This window comes from Camelus bactrianus, chromosome 5 (genome assembly GCF_048773025.1).
Source record: "Camelus bactrianus isolate YW-2024 breed Bactrian camel chromosome 5, ASM4877302v1, whole genome shotgun sequence".
Classification (NCBI taxonomy): Eukaryota; Metazoa; Chordata; class Mammalia; order Artiodactyla; family Camelidae; genus Camelus; species Camelus bactrianus.
Window position 1 is genome coordinate 59,225,149 of NC_133543.1, and position 20,836 is coordinate 59,245,984.

At 36.3% G+C, this 20,836-nt stretch overlaps 1 protein-coding gene across 6 annotated transcripts in view; it reads right to left on the minus strand.

The window, feature by feature from the left end:
• Positions 1 to 20,836, minus strand: part of ZNF385B (zinc finger protein 385B) — a 367,544-nt gene that overhangs the window by 74,312 nt on the left and 272,396 nt on the right. For 2 of the 6 annotated variants that reach the window (XM_074363979.1, XM_074363983.1), the window contains 2 exons: positions 7,252 to 7,394; positions 6,230 to 6,331 (listed from right to left, as the gene is read on the minus strand). In XM_074363979.1, the coding sequence (XP_074220080.1) occupies positions 6,230 to 6,331; positions 7,252 to 7,394 (245 nt within the window). Of the gene's footprint in view, positions 1 to 6,229; positions 6,332 to 7,251; positions 7,395 to 18,906; positions 18,977 to 19,517; positions 19,747 to 20,836 lie in introns of those variants that run through there. The other 4 variants (XM_074363980.1, XM_074363981.1, XM_074363982.1 and 1 more) reach the window with 3 other exon arrangements.

The following is a 20,836-nucleotide window of genomic DNA, read 5'->3' on the forward strand; positions in this document are numbered from 1 at the left end:
CCATAGGTACAGAAAGGGCTTGGTCATTGATAGAAGCTAAGAACAAGGTTGTTGTTGGTTTCTTCTTTTTTTTAATTAACTGGAGATTAGTTAAGAATAAGGTAAATTTTTAAAGAAGAGGGCCTGTCTCAGACACTTTTTCCAAGTTGACTCTACTCTTAAAAAATGCTGACCTGGGACAGCGCCAAGACTGAAGACCTGTCTTGCCAGAAAATCTGGTGTGCCCTCCAAGTACACATAATCCTTGAAACTCTAGCTCTGAAGAGGAGGCCCCAGAGCCATGTGAGGTTGAGACTAGAATAATGAAAGGGACATGCAAGAGGACACAGCATGGTGGGACTAGAGATGCCTCTTCACAGGCTCCTGAAACCATGGATTCCCTTACCCCATAAGGGTCCATCAAGGTCTTAATCTGATGTTTCCTGGCAGCTTTTATCAACTGAATGGACTATTTATTATGAGCAGAATCCTCTGGTATCTATGGTGAGGAAGAAGTAATTTCAAGAGGAAGAAATAATCTCTATCAGACAGTGAGCAGCTTCTGTCTCATTCACTGTAACTTCTCCTTAGGACAATGACAGGCATATGTAGACATTCATGCCTTTTCCTAGATGCCCTGAACAAATAATTTAATTAAGGAGAGAGAACACATATGACCACATATTATACAAGCATACATGTATATATACATACCATATCAATAATATCTACATATTCTAAATGGGTCTCAACAGTGAGTAGATGTGTATCTGTCAAAATTCATCAAACTGTACATCTGAAATATGCGTAGTTTACTGTACAGGAATTATACCACCATATAGGTATTTAAAAAAGTGAGTAGAGAAAAAGAATATTTGAACACAGTCTTTAGTAGATAAATCTTGAGACTTTTGAATAAGGCCAGGGACATGAGTTAAATTTTAAAAGGACATGTTTGTAGTTTGAAGAGGAGAGAAAGACAATAATACAAAAGATCACTATATAGCTTTTTGTCCTCTCAGGGGTCATGTTTACATATTTTTTCTCTCTGTCATGTTCAACAGTGATGTAAAAGTTTCTAGCCAGAAATCAATCCTTAAATATTTGTACAAAATCTTTAGTTTTGAACCACATTTAAAGGTTTCCTATAACCACTGTTTTTCCCTAATGATCTGAGGAGTGTTGCTGTTGACTTAACTAAGTCCAGTAATAGGCCATCATCCTCCCCTCTTCAAGTAAATTTGAGTAACCATGGAAGTTTCAACTTGGCATATTTTAATACTATGCATTTCTTTAGAACATATGAAAGAATATGACCCATTAATATATTTTAAGCATATCATATTTCAGCATATTCTCTTTTTTTACTAGACTGGGATAAATGTGTCATTTCAGGTACTGGACATACTAGTAAATATAGGATATATAACATTTTAATGCCAGGAAAGCATTACTAGAGTGAAAAAAAAGACTCAAATGGCAAAAATTCACATTTGGGTTGTTTCAGCTGAGGTAAAGTATTTTCTTTAAATTAAAGAAAAATTCAAACAAAAGAAAAATATTTATTCAAATGTTTAAATAAAGGACTTCATTAAGTAGATAAAGGCATTAAAAGCAGGTAAAAAATTGAACGTGCTAGTTTACTTCAGGTTTCCTTACAGTAACACCTCATGAGAAACATGGCATGAATTAACAGCCAAGTCAATGTGCTTTTGATTCCCAATTTCTTTATTTTGGATCTCCTTGATAAATATACTATTATTTCTACTATAAGAAAGAAAAATTTACATATCCATTGATATCACCAAACTATGAATGACCCAGATTCTCAGAGATTCTAGAATGTTAAGATAAATGGTAACCATATAGGTCATTCCACAGCTTGTCATGGCTGATTCAAAGAATCATATAGCAATTTGAGACTTTATACTTTAGAAATAATCATTATTCTGCTCCACATATTTTTTCATGTGTCAGGAAAAACATAATTTCAGGGTAGATAATAAAGATCAGATTATTTTTTACAAAAATAAGATCATTGAGCTTCTTTTTTTTTTTTTTTTTTTTTTTTTTTTTGCCTCAGACAAGCCTTAGTAAGGTCGTTGAGCTTCTTGCATTAAAACATCAGTGATCTCCATTACGCTTGTGCTTTCCTGAAGCAATTGTTAAATATGGTAGGACTCACGAGGACATCTGAAATAAAAAGGCATGGAAAATGCTGCAAATCAGCAGAGAAAGTGACAGGTGACTGTGGTCCCAAGATGGCTCTTGATCATAGCTTATAGCTCTGGAGAGTCACACAAATATATCTGTGCATGTATCTAATATGTGGCTGTTAAAAAGAAACTTGATCTACTAATCATCACATACAATATTAGGTTGCATATGTCTTGGTCTGCTCGAGCTGCCATAACAAAATACCATAGAATGGGTGGCTTAAACAACAAAGATAAATTTATTACAGTTTTGGAGGCTGGAAGTTCAAGATCAGGGGTGCCAGCATGGTCAGGTTCTCTTTCTATCTTGCAAAATGGCTTCCTTCTTACTATGTCCTCACATGATAGAGAAAGGAAAAGCTCTCTGGGGTCTCTTCTTATAAGTGCCCTAACCCTATTACAAGGGCACCACACTCATGACCTCATCTAACCCTCATTACCTCTCAAAGGCCTTATTTCTAAATATCATCACTCAGATGTTAGGGCTTCAATATATGAATTTGGGGAGAAGGACACATTCAGTTCATAACAGTATGTGTGTGGGTATGTCTTCTAAATGGACCTGTTTTATCATATTAAGTTGACACTATCCATCATGGTAAGTATGCAAGTCATTTGATTTTTGAAGAAGTCTCTTATCAAGGAGAACCAAGTATTATCCAGGTACAAAGACCAAGTATTAAACACTAAGTATTATAGAGGTTGAATGAAGATAAAAATGGAATCCACAGTAAAGGAAATAGGAGATCTAATTCTAACAGGAGAAACAATTGTAGACATTTTGGCAGCTACCAAAGCATCATGTACAATATTAAAGGATGACCATGGAGCTGTTGGCAAATCGAAGTAAAGTGAATAACAAAATAATGAAAATAGCTCTATTGGGATACAAAAAGTTAATTCTTTCTGGCCTTTATTGAACACTATAACATCCAGTAACTATTTTCACTTTGCCTGTATTTCTTGGTTTTTATTATCTTGCCTTTTCTAGCCTATTTACTCTGTTTCTTATAAGTTTCTGGGGTACTAGGGTATTTTGTTTCACTTATTTTATTCCCTGCCCTCAAAAGAAAGCCAGAACTATAGCTAGAGAAAAGTTTGTAACTAATTATTGCCTTTAGACTAAAGAAGGATGACAGTTCTCAGGAAAATAAAAATAAAAATAATGTCTTATCACCTCGCACTCAGGGCTCAGAAATGCGGGAATTCTCTTTGCTGGATGAGGGACCACAAACATTAAAAACCAAGGAACTAGAGCCCTTTCCTCTGTCCTTTTCTCCTTTCCTTCCTTCAAAACAGTTTTTACTGAGCACCTGTGCCAGACACCAAGCATGCAAAAACAAACAAGATTTACAGCCCCTGTCCTCAAGGATCTAATATTCTAGTGAAGACAGACAGATCATTAGGTAGAATATGGTGTAATCTGGGGGTACTTTGGAAATACAGAGGTTGGACACTTGAGTCAGTCTGGAAGAGTCACAGAAGGCTTCCTGTGAAGGAGGTGAAGTGGGCATGGTAGAAGTGAGCATTTGTGAGTAGCCAGGCAGAGAAGCCTATTAAGCTTTAGATGTAAAGGTTAAGATCTTTACAAATTTAAGTTTTGGTTTGCACAGTCTTTTGCCTGTAAGTGGCTCAAAACAGTCCCTCTGTGAAGTACAACTACTGAGGAGCAGAGTTCACATCATCGTTCTCTCCAGACATGCAGCCTTGACATATAGCCCATCATAAATTATCCGTGATCCAAACGCCGTTTTCCCTCATATATTTCTCCATAATTCTGCTGGAACATGGTCTGGCATTCTTGGCTTACTCTCACACATAAACACTGAGAGAGATTTTTTGTCAGTTAAGGAGTAAAAGGCAAGATAGCCACTAAATGAATGCTGTGAAGCATGTCTCCTCATTGCACACAATTTAGTACAGAACAGTTACCAATTCTGCTTTGGAAAATGACAGAATCCCATTTCATTCATGCTATGTTTCTCATGTAAGTTATCACACTTCACTATAAAAAGAGGAAGAAACCATTACTTTATATACGTATTTTTAAATCCACTTAAAGAAAACAGCAAAACTTTGAACTTCCAAAACTTTCAGCTATGGTCTCAGAGTACAGTATTTTCATTCTTCTCATAATAACTATGAGTTAAAATTCACTTCTTACATTTACTAATATTATCCTTGATAATTGATTAAAAATAAACTTATTACAGTAGCAGTCACATTGATTTTCAAAGAGCACATAGACTACTGCATATAATATACTTTTAAAACATGCTAACAAGAAATTAAAAGTTTTTAAAATATATTCTGCTTCATAGATATTGTTCTTAGAGGTCTGTTTTACACATTAAAAAAATTCCTATCTTCTTCCTACTTAATAATTTCTGCTGAAAAATTGTTTATCATGCTGCCAGAAAAGAGCACAAAAGATTTCTGATTGAGCTTTGTTCACAATGGATGAGGTGGGAGGTGACAGGGACCAAAAGAGCCAAGGATACAGAAGAGCCAGAACATCAGTTTTCAAGTTAGAAGATTCTAATTCAAGTCCTCAGTTCTTCCTCTTCTAAGGCTCTTTCCTCGTGTAGACAATAGGAATAATAATCATGGTCTGCTAAAATGTTCTAAGGTCTGAGTCTTTTGAAGAATGTAAAACATCACAAAATACAGTAATCTAGTGTAATTATTAGTAGTGATGTAAAACTGTTTTCCTAGGAACATGTGGGCAATGACTTATGAAATTGCCCTAGGAAATCTGTTGGGTGAGTTGTACTCTGGAATGGAAGTCTGTAGGGATAGGATTGGAGTAACTGAGACTGCCAATTAGTGAAAAATCACAGGTAATCTAATGATCCCATCAATTCATTCATTTACAAGATGACAGAGGATCCCAGTTGCAATGACTTAATTTTTAATACACGTCCAGAAGGACTCTCTGTCCAATAAATGCCTTGGATATATAATATAGAGAGAATGAAATGATTATTTCATATAGTTCTTTGCTATATTTTTCATGTTAATGAAAAAAAATTTACTTGAAAATTACAAGTTTATTTGCCTCTAAGAAAGAAAAATGATGAAATTTTATTACTAGAGTTACTCCTTGGATTTACTCAAATATATCATAAGGTTAATTGCTACGTATAACACACAAACAAACGAAAAGGCAAATTAGTGCATCTGTAAGCCCTACACAACATTAACAAGCCATTATGAAACTGTATTTTTATCTTAAAAAACCCTTACAAAAATATCTTTCTATTTTTGTTTTATAGCCCTTAAGAACAGACATATATAAGACATTTAGAAATTCTCTAAAAGTGACTTAGAGAATAGTCACATGACCATGGTGAGAAGACAACAGGGATTGGGGTCCTATTAGTTATGTACATAACATACTTCTAGAAGGGACTGGAAGGATGCTGAGGACACTCTCCTCTAGCGCAGGGAGTAAGTGTCTATGCAGAGGCAAGGAATGGTGACTTTCCCATTTTGCTTTGAATGTTCATGTTTTATTTGAATCTTTGAAATAAATACTACTTGTGTTAAAAAATAATACAGAGAGGTGAACCACAGTGGGAGACATCATCAACACTGCTCCCTGACAGTGACTGGACTTCTGCAGTGGCTATAGATGCTATCTTCCAAATATACATCAATCAAAATACAAATACTAGTGAATGTTTTCAGAAGTATAGCTTAATTCATTTATGTTTGGAATGTATCACCCACGTTTTGATAGAGGATACAACATGCATGCTTGAGTTGAAGCTCTCTGAAATGGCACGATGTGGTGCTTTGGGGTGGTCACTCCTGGTAGATTTATGTGATCAGGGCAGGTGTGATTTAGCTTATTGAGCTGCTCCACTGCACTAGAAATGCTGCTCACTTTTTCAGGCCTTGTGAAAAAAAAAAAAAAACACCTGCAAGTTGTGTCTGAAAAACCCCAAGAAGATAAAAGCATTCAACTGTTACTTTCTAAGTCAAGGCCAATGTGCTTTAAAAAGTTGGCTGATCATCTACCCTCTAATTACCTTATGACGCCTAAGCCACGACAGAAGGCCTGTCAACAGATTGTATTTGCAACCCTTGAGGAAAAATCCTCTTGCTGTTTTCACTTCACACAGAAGATAAGTCTGCAGAAGGAAATAATTGGCAGTACTTCAGATGCTCACTGTCTGGTGGTGTTGATAATGCAATTCTTTTTCCTGATTATGGCACCTTCTATAATGCTTTATCATTCATGTAGACCACCATGCCCCAATTGATATTTGTTGACTGAACAGACATAATTCATGCAATCATCTGAACTGTTTAAACTTTTCTCTTACTATAAGCTTAGAATCTGGCCATGGATTGATTTCTAGGCTGAATTCTATTGCTGAAGGATGTCATGCTCCACTTGGCATACCTACAAAATATCTTTCGTTTAGATAAAAGAAGGTCAGAAGAACATTGATAATTACAGGTAATTCACTAATATTTATTGTATGCTTTAAATGGAACGTCAAAGTATCATGCCAACAACTAATGTGTAGTCTAAGACGAGTTTTTGTTTCTTTTTTTACTGATAGAATAAGATTCACATAATCCCCAGTAACCTCCAAATAAAATTCTGTTTGTATAAGAGTCTATCTAAAAAATCTCCCAAATAAAAATGTATCCAGGGAGATGAAGTATATACTTCTTTTCCCCCTTTCTAGTAGAAGGGAAAAATTGATGTGGCTTGATATCTTTAAATTGTATTCATGAGCATGTGAACAGCATCCCAGAAATGGTATGGGTTCTTTTGCCACTGAAAAGTCTGTCAAAACTGTATAAAGCAACAGGTGAAAAGTCACCTGTGGAAATATCTGTAAAATAAATATGGTGGCTATTGTTTGGACTAACTCTCAAGGGCAAAGCATTAGTTTTCATAATACAGCTGAGCAGTATATCCAATATATGGTCTAAAATTACACACTTGGAGACAGGCTACATCTATTGCCTATTCACAATGATAATGAAAGACAGATATTAAAGAGGACATAAATAAAATAAAAATGCATTTACTCACTGTGTTAAAATTTGGAAAGAGCCCAACAGTAGAACTACTGTCCACTGGAAAAGACATAAATGGTTTGATGTCCAGTGAAGGCTGCATCATCAGGGTAGGCGTGCGCACAAGAGCAGGAAGGGTAGTAGTGTGGCATGTACTGCCTGCCAAGAACAAAACAAAAATGAATTCAGTCTCCTGCTCACATCCATCTCCCTCCCCAACCTACGCTGGAAAAACAAGACTGCTGAGTGGCAACCTGCAGGCAAGAGAGTTAGGCTGGAAGTAAGCAAATGGCACAGGATGAGAAAGTACAGTTAGAAGGGGTTTTCTTGCTCACTATCTAAGACAGTGATGCAGAATGCTTCCCTATGGCAAAGGCCGGGAGCTGCTCAGACTCTGCTGAGACACATGGTACACAGATCCTGCTGGCGGGTGGGGCAGAATGAGATCATCCTCTTGTTCAACCATTGCCTCTCACTAGTCAAAAACGGAGGAGAGGGGAGGGGAGGAGCCTCTTGAAGCCAGATGCTCTTTACTATTCACAGTTATTGAAGGGCTAGTAGGCACGTTTTATGCAAATCAGAAATAATCAGAGGGGTTTTGACAAGGGGAGGAAACCATGGACTCTTATAGTCACTGTCCGCTCCCAAGAAAATTATGACTCAAACAATCTGGTCTCTAAAATACAAACTAGAAGTTGCCCTTAGTTTGTTTGGACATTGGAGAGTGAGAGAATCTAAAAGGGGTGATTACGGCCTCGATAGGGGCAGGATATGGGGCACAGGGACAGGGAGGAGTTAGAGTCGAAGTTTTGACTTCAACTTTTATTTCTAAGGAGACTGGTATTATTTTAGCAGCTATCCTTTTAACAATTTTAACCTGTCTGTAGGAGATTGAAAGCATTCCTCTCTAGTAACAAACATTCTTTACTGGTAGCCTCGATATACTGCAGATAAGTAACTGCTGGTGAGGTGGCTTTCTGGGAAACAGGCTCTGGCATGCCCTTTCTAAAATATATATGTAACAGGCATATTGAGATATCATTCACATACCAGACAATTCACCCACTTAGAGCATCCAATTCAATGATTTTTAGCATATTCACAGAGTTGTGCAACCAGAGCCACAATCAATTTTAGAAGATTTTCATGATCCCTAAAAGAAACTCCATACTCATTAGCAGTCACTCCCCATTTCCTCCCAACACCTCCAGCTCTTGGCAATCGCAAATCTACTTTCTGTCTCTACAGATCTGTCTACTCTGGACATTTCATTGAAATGAAATCATGCAATATGAGGTCTTTTGGGACTGTCTTTTTTTATTTGGCATAATGTTTTCAAGGTTCATCCATGTTTCAGCATCTATCAGAATTTCATCCCTTCTTAAGGCCGAATAATATTCCATTATAGATGTACCACTTTTGCTTATTTATTCATCAGTTGATGGGCATTTGGGTTGTTTCCACTTTTTGGCTATTATGAATAATGCTGCTGTGAACATGTGTTTCTAAGTTTTTGTGTGGTGATATGTTTTCAGTTCTCTTAGGTGTATACCTAAGAGTGGAACTGGCGATTGTTGGGTCATATAGTAGTTGTATGCCTTAACCTTTTGAGAACTTCCAGACTATTTTCCAAAATGGCTGAACCATTTTATGTTACCACTCGCAGTGGACAAGGGTTCCGATTTCTCCTGGCATGCCTATATAAGACCACAAATAATTATATGGCTAAAATCCCCCTGCTGGCTTTAGGAGAAGTGAACAGCTTGGGAAAATGCTCCAATGTTCTTTCACAGTGTCCTGGAATAATTACAATTTTTATTTCAATGATACATTTTTTTGAGTAATGAATTTCTTTAAAAAACTCTGCATCATATTCCAGAACATTATTGGCAACCGTATTGAATGGACTGTCATACCTCGTTTACATTGATCCTAAAAACAGAAAAAAAGTGAAGGGCATCTGAAGCATTTATCCGTAATGACAAGTCCTGAGGCCAGCCCATCCATTAGGGAATATGGAGTAGGGCTCAGTAAAAAGTGAATCAACCAAAGGTATAGGTCAAACAGTAAATTTTTTTTCTGATGCCAAAGTAAATACTCTGATCTCAGCCTGGCATCCACATAACCACCCTGCATTTAATTACACATTATTCTTCTAACGAGGTAACATTACATTTATTGCTGACTTCAGAGCTTGCAGATCCAAGATGATGTATTATATCAATATGTCAAATGTTGCAGGGGCATTTACTAAAATATTTATTTTAAAAACTTTCTTTTAAAATCTTGGCTAAACTGAAAAACAGGTATTTCTTACATTAGACCAACGGCCTTTTACTATTTACAGTTATGATAATTGTTAAAGGTCTAAAGCATAAAAGTATACAGAATTATTCTACTTAAAGCTGCTTGTTAAAAAAGAAACAAAAGGCCTAAAATGGAGTTACTTGTGCTAATACCTAACCTAACTGCAGTTACCATCTCCCCCAGCAATGTAATCCTAACCCGTCAGTGTCGAATGTTCTGGTCAGCACCAATGAGGCGGTTGGTCACATGGGATCTCTCAGTCCCCCAAATGAAGAGGAAGTAGTCTGCCACAGAGACTACCCCTACGGGTAGGTTACCTAAGCCTGAAATAATGCTTTTTGTTTATGACTTTCTTGTATTGCCTTTAAAAATCCTCCCTTTCTGTAGAGCTTCCCTTTTGAGCTCCCCTCTACTCACTAGATGGGATGCTGCCTGATTCATGAATTGTTCAATAAAGCCAATTAGATCTTTAAAATTTACTCAGTTGAATTTTGTTTTTTAACATGCCTGATGAACAAATGTATAATTATTTTGCCATTGTAGGTCTCCCAAAGTGAAGCAAAATTCTTTCTCTAAGCCCACAATGGTGGCTTTGATAGCACAGTAGCACATGGCCCCTGAGAGCCTGGAAAGAGTCACTTTGTACTAACAAAACTCGAATCAAACAGAATGCAGCATGGAACATGACAAACAGATTGCTCCATCAACAAAGGTCAGAATGCACAATGATCCCCCTTACCCAATCAAATCTCTATGCTAATAAAGACAAGGCTTGAGAACTACTTAGCTGCCACCATTCATTAGCATAAAAAACTTAGCAGCTGTTTACCATTTCATTAGCATTTTAATGACAGACAATTTGCCATGTTAAACACAGATTGTTTTAAAGTACTAGTAGATCTTCTGAATAAATATAAACTATGCTTTCATCAATTCCCTCACCTCAACCTTGCTGTTTTCGCTTTTAAAACCTGCTTTTTAATATTGTGTCTCTGAAACCGATTGCTTCAAAGGGCATTCTTGCAAGTGGCAAATGAGTGGGAATAAACTGCATTTTTTGCACAGGTTACTTTGGGCTTTGATCCCTCTGTCACCTTATTCAGATTTGGCTGCTGCTGCTGGGAAACATTTCTCTTCACCTCGGGATGCCTGAGAGCCAGTGGGAGATAAAAACAGAAATTTGGCCAAAATGCATTGCAGCCTGCAAGAGGGTGTTTAATTTCTCTAAAGCTCAAGGACTCACTGAGGGAAAAAAAAGACTGAAAATATAATAAGCAGCTATTTCAACACAAAGGGTGGTATAATGTTCCCATTACATTGCTATCCTCATGGGACAGAGCCAACCTTTGTCTTTTGTACTATTTGGCAATATTACATAAGATACCTCCTACATGTATTTCTGCTTCAAAGCATAGGATATAATCTTGAATATGTCATAATAAATCAAGTCATAATAGGGCTCCACCTTGCTTGGAAATAAGGCTTTTTATATCACTTGATGTGTATATATTTATTAAACTCCCGGTACTAAAATTAAACACACATGAACAAATACGCATACTCCAAAGATCTAACAGTCATCACTCTCACCGTGGAAATACCACACGTCCATGTCCCATAAGAATGCAATTAATAGTTTATATGTGGAGAAGCCAGGATTCAAACCTAGGCAATTTCACTTCTGAATTCTGCTTTTCACTACTATGCTATGGTAACCACACTGGATACCTGAAAAAACCTCAGTTATGTAGACACATTCTCTAGCTGTAGATAGAAACATTTTACCATCAAACTAAGAGACTTAGAATGTTGGATCTCCTTTGCATCTGGGAATTACTTGAAACTTTCATTTGAGCTTAATGAAGTAGTAATACTGAAATAAGATTTTTCAATGCTCTATAAGAATGTATTTATCTAAAAATAACCTTCCTATATAATAGTATTATTTAATTCAGTAAATACTTATGGGGGACCAGTTGTACAAGGCACAGTGCTGACAGTCACATGGATTATGAATTGAATCAGACAGAATTTATTTTACTTACTAAGAGAAGATAAGAAAATAATAACAACTACCATGTAAGGAGAGTCTGTTCTATGCCATGTACTGTGCTAAGTGATTTGTGTCCTTTATTTTATTAAATTATAATACAACTCTGTGAGGTTTGTATTATTATCTCCATTGTACAGTTGAGAAAGGTAAGCCTTAGAGAGATTAAGATCATTTAGTATATGGTAGGGCCTGGGTCCAAACTCCCGTTTATTTGACTCTAAAGCCCATGCCATCATTCTAAAAAGTAGGCTATTTGTAAAGCTGTTATGTGAAAAAGATTCTGTCATCAAATACATATAGAAAATGCTGACTTCAACAAAGTTTAAAATGATTCTTTTCTGCAAAACATCTTGGAGCTTTTAATATACTAATGAGAACTGTGAGTGTCTAGGCAGATATAATTTCTACTCCCAATTTGAGAAGGTATCGTTCCTTTTTCTTTTCACTCTGGGATAAACATGATGCTACAGGCAATGCTGTTCTATACACATTAAAAGCCCCAATTCAGGAGGAAAATGATGACTTTCAGGTCCACTACTTTCTTCTTATATGATCGCAGACAACTGATTTTACTTTTTTTACCTCTACTTTCTTTCTATAGACTGGGGAAAATAAGAGTATCTGCATTATAGGACTTGAGATTTTTCTATACAAGAACTATGTGCCTGACACACAGCACGTGTTCATTAAGCGTCAGTTACTGCAGTTATGAACTATTCCTACCCCTCTGACACTATGCCATATCCCTGGAGAGCATAAATAGCTAAATCCATCAGTATGTCTAAAAGGCAGGATATGTCAGTGGTCTATATTATCAACAAAATGTCACTGAGGTTTAAGAGAGAAAGAGATTACATCTGGTTAGGAGATAGATTCATAAATGTCTCCATAAATGAGCTATCTCTTAAGCCTTGAGGAATGTTTAGTATTTTGTGAGGTGGGTATGGGAGAATGGTGAAGGGAACTGCATAAACAAAAATCATAGAAAAATGGAATGTATTAAAATTTAAAACTTTGTTAGGCACCCAGGAATTCTTAGTGTTTTGAGGTTAGAAGGTAAACAACAAAGAGAAAAGCAGAACATCTTTGTGACCTTGGAGTAAGCAAAGATTTCTTAAATAGGAAACAAAACGTGCTAATCAAAAAAGAAAAGATTGATAAATATACTTTATTAAGAATAAGAATGAAAGAATAAGACACAATGAAGGGAATGAAAAGACCATCCACAGAGTGTGAGATGATATTCACTATATATATACATATTTTTGATAAAGGACTTGAATCTAGAATAAAAAACTCCTATAGATCAATAAGAAAAAAATAACACAATAGGAAAAGTGGGCAAAAGACTTGAATGAACACCTCACAAAAGTAAAATGGCCTGTAAACACATGAACAAGCACCCAACTTCATTAGTCATCAGGGATATGCAAATTAAAACTACAATGAGATATTGCTACATACCCACAAGAATGGTTACAGCGAAGAAAAACAGATTAACAAGTGCTGACAAAGATATGGAACAACTAGAACTTTTATTTGAAGTGTAACTTGTTACAACTACATTGAAAAACTATTTAGCAATGTCTACTAAAACTGAATATATACATACTTAATGACTCAGCAATTCCACGTCTAAATATACACTTAACAGAATGATACATACTGGAATGTGCATAGCAAGACTACATATAATAGCCCCAAACTGGAATTTGGCCAATTTACCCATCAACCATAGAAAGAATAATTCTGATATCTTCACACAACAGAACAATCACATAATGGAATATAGCAATAAGAAAAAATGATATATGATTACATGAAACAACAAATAAAACTTGTAAATGTAATATTGAGAAAAAACTAAAATAAAGGGGCATATCAACATGCTGTATTTATTTATTTCTTTAACATACCAAATGAGGCAAAACTATTCTATGCTGTTAGGTAGGATTGTGACTATTATTGTAAAAAGGGTAGGATGGGGTGCGGGTGGAAAGGAACATGAGAGGGACTTCTAGGGTGCTAGAGATGTTCTTTTACTTGATCTTAGTACTAGTTACACAGGTATGTGCTTATGATATATGTACTTTCCTATAGGTTATAGTTTAATGGAAATTTTAAAAAAGTAATGTGTTCAATGTTATTAATTTTAGTAAACTATTTTGCCACATGTAGGCAAAATTCCCCAATAAGAAGAACATCTTCGGATACTGTCAAGTTTGTATATTTTTAGGATAAATGTCTTTTCAAGTTCTTTTTTCTACTGCCAGCTTGATTTTGCTCAAAATGATTTGTGAGAAAATAAAAGTTCCCTTTAATGCTGATGTTCCTTACTGAATTTCATTAAGTGGATAGAGGAGACTGACATAGAATCCAGTGATGCCAAAGAGAAAAATGTGTATCTAGAACTCTGAGTCTATAAAATCTTAACAATTGGCAGTTTTGTGCCTGAATCCCCCTTGGGGCAGCTCAGGGTTCCCTCCAAAGTGCTCTGACAGCAGCAGCATCCTGGCAGGATGTTGCCTTTAAAAATAAATCATTCTGCATACCACGCTGAAGTTTATAAGCAATAATGAAGTACTGCATCAAAAAACAGCAGTGAAGCCACATCATGATAGATATTAAACCACAATGTCCTTTGGGTTTGGTAGTAATATGCCAGCTTTTACACAAAATGATGAATCTTTCACTATGAAGCAATGGATAGCTTTTTGGATGTGTGGCAATAGAATACATACAGCCCAGTGGTGGTTAATTTATAGCTGAATATTTTGCCCATGCACTGAGTTTCTTATATTTAAATACTGAAAAATGGGTAAGAGTTATTTACTATACAGTACAAAATATAGTTTGATTAAACATGTGACATACTTCATTAATTGCAACTCTTTTTGAAGGCAGCATTGAAAAATCTGAGAATTTCGAAATTTAAGAAGATAATTGGTTCACACACACAAAAGTCTTGAGAACTGATTGTCTTCCTTAAGCTAAATCTAAATAATTTTTGCTTTGTTAGTTTTCTTCACTTGTAACCCGATATTAAGCATGAGCATGCAAAAAAGGAAACTCTAAGGAGGGGAGACAGGGTTCCAACAAACACTTTGTCAAGGTTTTTGAAATAGTTTTTAATACACCTGACTTATCAAAAGGGAATGTCATGTGCTTCGTTCCTAAATTACTAAGTCTTTAGAGAAGCCAAAATGATCTCCAGACAGGGCTTTACTAAAATTGTCTGAGGTCGAGACTGGATTGGGAGGTCACAGTAGCCTGACGAAATTTTCTGGCAAAAAGACGTAGGGAGATGGTCCTGAGCTACATTTGCCCAGTGATTCCTGCCTATGGCGTCAAGATGCTTTCATGAGGTCTGCAGCCTCTTTTGGTTACAAACAAAGGCACTCTTTCCTCTCCTTTTATAGCAGGCTAGGGACCTAATAGCAGTATGACTTATTTCAGAAACTTTCCTGAAAATACAAACTTTCCTAGGAAAGACAACAAGTATGTTTCTTAAACTGTAGAATATTTCTAGAGGAACTATATTTCATAAAATTTTAGAGATAAACATAATTTCAGAATCTACCCTTCATACTGTATGAGAAAAATGGGATTAGGAGAACTTAATCTGGCATAGTACCTGACTGATGGTAGAATCAATTTAGAGCTCATTGCCTGGAGACACTGTTTTGACTATTTGTCAGTACAATATAAAATGTATAAAAATCATATATTGAATTCTTTATCTTCTTTAAAAATGTAAGTATATTAATATTTGGACTCTTTTTTTAATATTTAGGTTGAAATTTAGAAGTATTCATTTTTAAGTGAGGAATTTTATTTTAATGGTTTTATTAATGTGAATAATGGAAAAAAATTAAATGAAAGAGAAAAGTCAGTGTGGCCAAGAGCCAATGTTTCTTCCCATTTTAAAGAGTGACAGAAGATTGATTGTAACACCTAATTTTAAATCATTGTTTTAGTATTTCCAATGGGGGAAAAAAAAGAGAACAACAAAACTCATTCCAACTATGCTTTTAACCATACTGTCTGGATCCATATAACTAATTCAAACAGCTTCATAGTAGGAGGCACACATATTTCAGTCAGTGGTTCTTATACTCAAGTACTATCAGAATTGCAACAAAAATGCTATCAGAAAAGACACATTTTCCCAAGCAGTGGCTACTGACCTATTGGGACAGATCAAAGCAGCAGGGCCTTGAGGCCTCTAGCTCTGTCTTTAGGCCTCTCTCCTCTGCAGCTCACAGGAAGGGCCAGACTGAAGGGGCCACACACAACAACTCAGGAGGTCAACACACTCAGCTGCTGCTAGAAATTCTAGCTTCGGGACACAAAGTGTTTGCCTCCTAGTTTCACAGGATTTCGGTTCTTACCTTCAGTGTCTACTCTCTTTACATTTAAGAACCGAAGAAGGGGAAAGAAAAGAATAGTGATTTACTTAATGGTCCTTTTTAAAACATCTTTTTCTCCCAGAAGTTTGCTCAATTTAAAGAAACAGACTTAATATTTGCTCTGCTGGTGTTCTCTACTCCCACTTTGGTACAGAAAAGAGATCTCCTTAGCTTAAATATTAGCCAAACATTTCAAAGCTATGCAAAAGCTGTTACCCATGTTGAGAAAAAAATAAAGGAATTGGATCCTAGAAAATGCAATTTGGGAATAAAGAGAACAGTTAAAAACTGTGCTCAAATCCTTTTCCCTTTTTGCCTGTGTACCCCATGGCTACCATAATTATAATGTACTATAGAGAATTCAGGAACAATTCTAATGGAGTATTATAATTATAGTGACCATTGAAGACAAGGCCAGTCTTGGTCCTTTATCAGTCAAGAAGCCATTTTCACCCCGAAGCAAAAGAGATGGCTCCCACCGAAAGCCCAGGCTATGTGTAAGCAGCATGAAAGCCACCATTCCATCCCAGTGGAAACCTGGTACGAGTGACTAATCTGGCCATGTCAGGGGTAGGGTGAGCAAATGTTGTGAGTAATGGGAAGACTGTGGCATTAGGAAGGGGAAAAGGGTGAGGGGGATTTGGAGAGCAAAGGAAGAGTGCTAAGTTTGGCTGACTTTTGCATACTGGACTACATTTAGCACCAATGTGCCTTATTTGGAATTTCCTAACATCTCACTCCTACTATGATTTTCTTCTTCTTTTTAATCTTTGATTGTATGGCAGAAATCTGCATAGAATGAAGCAGAGCAGAGCAAAACTGTATAAGTAGGAACAACCTAATTGAGCTAGGCATCTAACTCCTTCAAACAAAGGAGCTGGGCAACTGGGAGACAATACGATGTCACCCGTATCCCGAGAGACATGGAGAGTACTGTGACCCAGGGTATGCTTGTACTCCTGAGAGTCTTTAGTGGGTACTGAACAGAATGGCCAATCCTTGGCCTGGTTTCTTGGAACTCTGCCATAGTCCTGACATCCTAGAAATTGATGCTGCTTGTTTCAGTCATGCAGGCAGCTTCTGGGACACTAGTGATATGCAAACCAGCATCAGATAAGGCCCACCAGTGAATGCCCAAGGATTCTCCTCACTGGAAGTGATTCATCATCGCAAATGACACTGCAAATGTCTCTGTGTAGCATGTTTATTCTTGTACCTTTACACCTTTTTTTTTCCTATGGAATTTCTCTTTGGCTTCCAAGATGACTCCTCCTCACTCCCCCAGTGAACACCAAAAGTCAAAGACATAATGATTTTTTAATAAGGAGCCCCATGGAAAGGAGAGGATTTAATCACAGCATTCATCATTTTCCTTTTCAATGATCTGCTTTATAAGGCAACAAAGGAATGGAAATATTTTCTTTTAGAAGGACATTTATTTTGACTCTTGGTCTCCTCTGAACTTCAAATAGCCTTTTAAGCTCTCTTTGCTTTAAAGGACACAAATGGAAAGTAAATATTCATAAAAATGGACCTGGTATTGAATGCATTTAATATGACAGAGTGTGTTTTCAGTTAAAGAAAATGCAAAAAGAATCCAACGTTCCAAAATTGCACAATCTCTGTTTCCAAACTTTGACTTGTGTCTCTTTTTTTCTCTAACACCCCCTTCTCTGCCTCTCTTATGCTGCTGTCTCCTTAGTCTCTACCCCATCACCTGTTTGTCTTTTCTGCCTTTCTCATGTCTCTTGACTTTCTCATGTCTCTAGCATCTTTCTGTCTCTGTCTCTTTTGATCTCTGTATGTGTATGTGCCTATCCATCTCTCTCGTCTCTTCGTCTCTGACTCTGTCTCTCACCACAATACTGCCAGGGAACTAGAAAGCACTCATAAAATTTGTCATTTGCCTTCTTTTGCAACTGTATCATATTAATTTCATTTTTAATATTTACTTCTATAAATCAAAAGATTAATAGCAAGATTTTGCTAATATCAGGAAGAGTTTGTCCCTGTGGTAAGATAAAACAATTAAATTAAGGTCATATCTTCAGTTCTGTCTCAAGTCATCATGTCAGTTGCAACAACTGGGGATTGTTTTTATATGTGCTCACAAGGTAGTATCTGCCATCGGCATGACAGAGTAGGGCAAGTTAAGAACTTAAATCCACCATAGAACTTAATGACATACTTTTACAGAAATTCATCATTACTGTCCTGTGTTATACAAATACTATAACTTTTCACTGAGGAGCACAAGGCGCTTTTACTTATATTAAGTAGACTTCTAAACTGTTATGTGGCTTATGATCATCTCATTTTTTTTCTGATGAAAAAAAATGATGCTGAGTGGTAAATAATTCCATGACAAAGTAAATACACAAAATGAAGCCAATGATGGACCCAGGGCTAGAAAAAAAATTTCTTCCAAAATCAGGTACTAGCCTAATAGTGATAATTACACTGAGCAACAGCATCTGCTAAGAGGTCCCACATTACAGTCTCTAGGACCTTGGAAAAAATAATGCACATTTGCTTTGATCTATTCACTTTTTGCAAGAGTCTACTGAACCCTCATTGTTTACACCCCTAATCCACCAATGAGGTGGAATAAAAGAAGATGATGTTCTTTCAGTATTTCCCAAACCACCTGAAATCTCACTGGGGACAACAGGATAAAAACAACTTCCTAGTGCCAACAGTTTCTAAGCTCTTTCTTAACAGTAATATTTACTCATGTTTCAAACATGGCAAAATTGAAAGAAAAACAAGTTTTTTTAGATGAGGGGAACAAAAATGATAAAATCAAAATAAAAATGAGAGTTTCACAAATATCTACTGTATACATACAAAATACATCTATCCTCATAACAGATAATACTCCCTCTTGAGCAGCTAAACTTACCTGGTTTCCAGAGAGATTTCTATGCCCAAGGGTCTAAATAAACATGAAGCCATTGAGTTTTGACCTGAACTAGATGGAACATTAAAAACTTTAAATATGCCTAGCATAAAAAATCATGTGACAAAAGTGCAAATCACCCACGTCACTCAGTTTTATTACAGGCTATCAGCCACAATTCTGTCAGTCTGAATGTGAATTCTTGTATATGTACTGTCTGCTTAAATATACTTCCTGAAGGGAATAGAAAAGAGAGAAAGAGTTCTAGTATACTTGGATTAAACATGAATCTCATTTTTTTTTCACTTAGTAAAAATGTGAGATACACTTCAAAAGAAAAGCTGTATTTCATAAAGACAAAGGAAATACGGGAAGTCTGTCACATCTTTATCATACTTAGCAAAGTGATCCAGTATTAGAATTTAAATAAAAACAAGTTAGAAAAACCCAGGTGATACTGGGCATGGGAGTCAAGAAATTAGCAAATTCTATTTGCGCTAATCCTGATACTTTCTCCTTTTTCTAAAATTGATCTTTGCTGGTCTACATTTTTGTCATATACTTCATGAAAAAGTTCCCTGAGGTATAAATGCTGATCAGTCAGCCAGGCTTACCTTCGTTTTTAAGATTACAATCCACGTTCACTTCTGCATTCGAGCACTCTACGAGGTATTACATTGAGAGATAAATAATTCCATCATTTCAACCTGGTGCTCCTGTGAAATGTGGTGCTAGGAAACAGGCGACAGGCAGTGCATCTGAACAAATCATACGTCCTGTAATTGCCGCTTAGCTCTAATTACTATTGAGGATAGTGTTTGCAACTTGATTCCAGGGAGAGGGCAGACTACCTTCTGACGACACTGAACCAAATATATCCTAAAAGACTGACAAGTTACTTTCTTTTCTGTAATTTTTCTGAGGATCTCCCAGCTACTCAGAAACTACCATTCAGCCATGGTAAAAATGAAATCAGATAATCTGACATACACCTCTCCTTTCCAACAAAGCAATCGATTCTCTAAAAATTTGTATTTACTATAACAATTTGGAATTTTTGGTATCCTTTAAGACTTAAGGGGATTTTTTTTTTTCCTTTTCCAGGTGGGCAACTAAAACTTTACTCTGAAATTTTTTTTTTTATTTAAAAAAGAATGTGTTCTCAAATATGAACTTTATTTATATTCGGCTAGTCCAGAATAATTTATTTGCATACCATTAGGTCTAGAAAATTTGTTTTCTTTTCTGTGGTTTTTTAGGTTTTACATGAAGATTCACAGCGTATAATTCAAAAAGACTAAAGCAGGTAATTTGGTGTTGATAACATTAACAGGGATGTTTGTGCATTTCAACTCAAAAACCTAATTTCAGTTATATGAGAGAATCATCATAGTGAAATTAGCAGTTGTGTAGGCTTGGAACTGAAATGATACATTTACTCGGATATCTAACTTCACTCTCCATTTAGTGGCCTGACCACGTGATCAGAATAAGGCTTCTGATACATCTAAGTTACATAGTGTGGCTATGATCAAATGGCTGTTTTGTTCACGCTAAGCCGATTGTCACTGATACTGTTGCGTTAGCTTAGTGGGAGTTTGACTAGCAAAAGAAGCAAAATGACTGATGTTTGCAAATGTCAGGATGGATTTTGCACCTTTGGTTGTGCAATTTAGCATATTTGCCAACCATGGTCAACACTTTAGTGACGTGCAGAGCAAATTACACCCACCACTCGCAGAGATTTGGTACATCTACTTAAGTCGGATTTGCACGGTAACTATCAGGAACAGGTAAACCTAAGGGAATAATTAGATGTGGCAATCAAATAGGTAATTATAAGACCAGCTCTTAGAAATGGTGCGTATCTCCAGGTCTCAGTTGTTACGAACAATAACAACATAGGACTCTAAATGGAACGTAGTATGCTAGC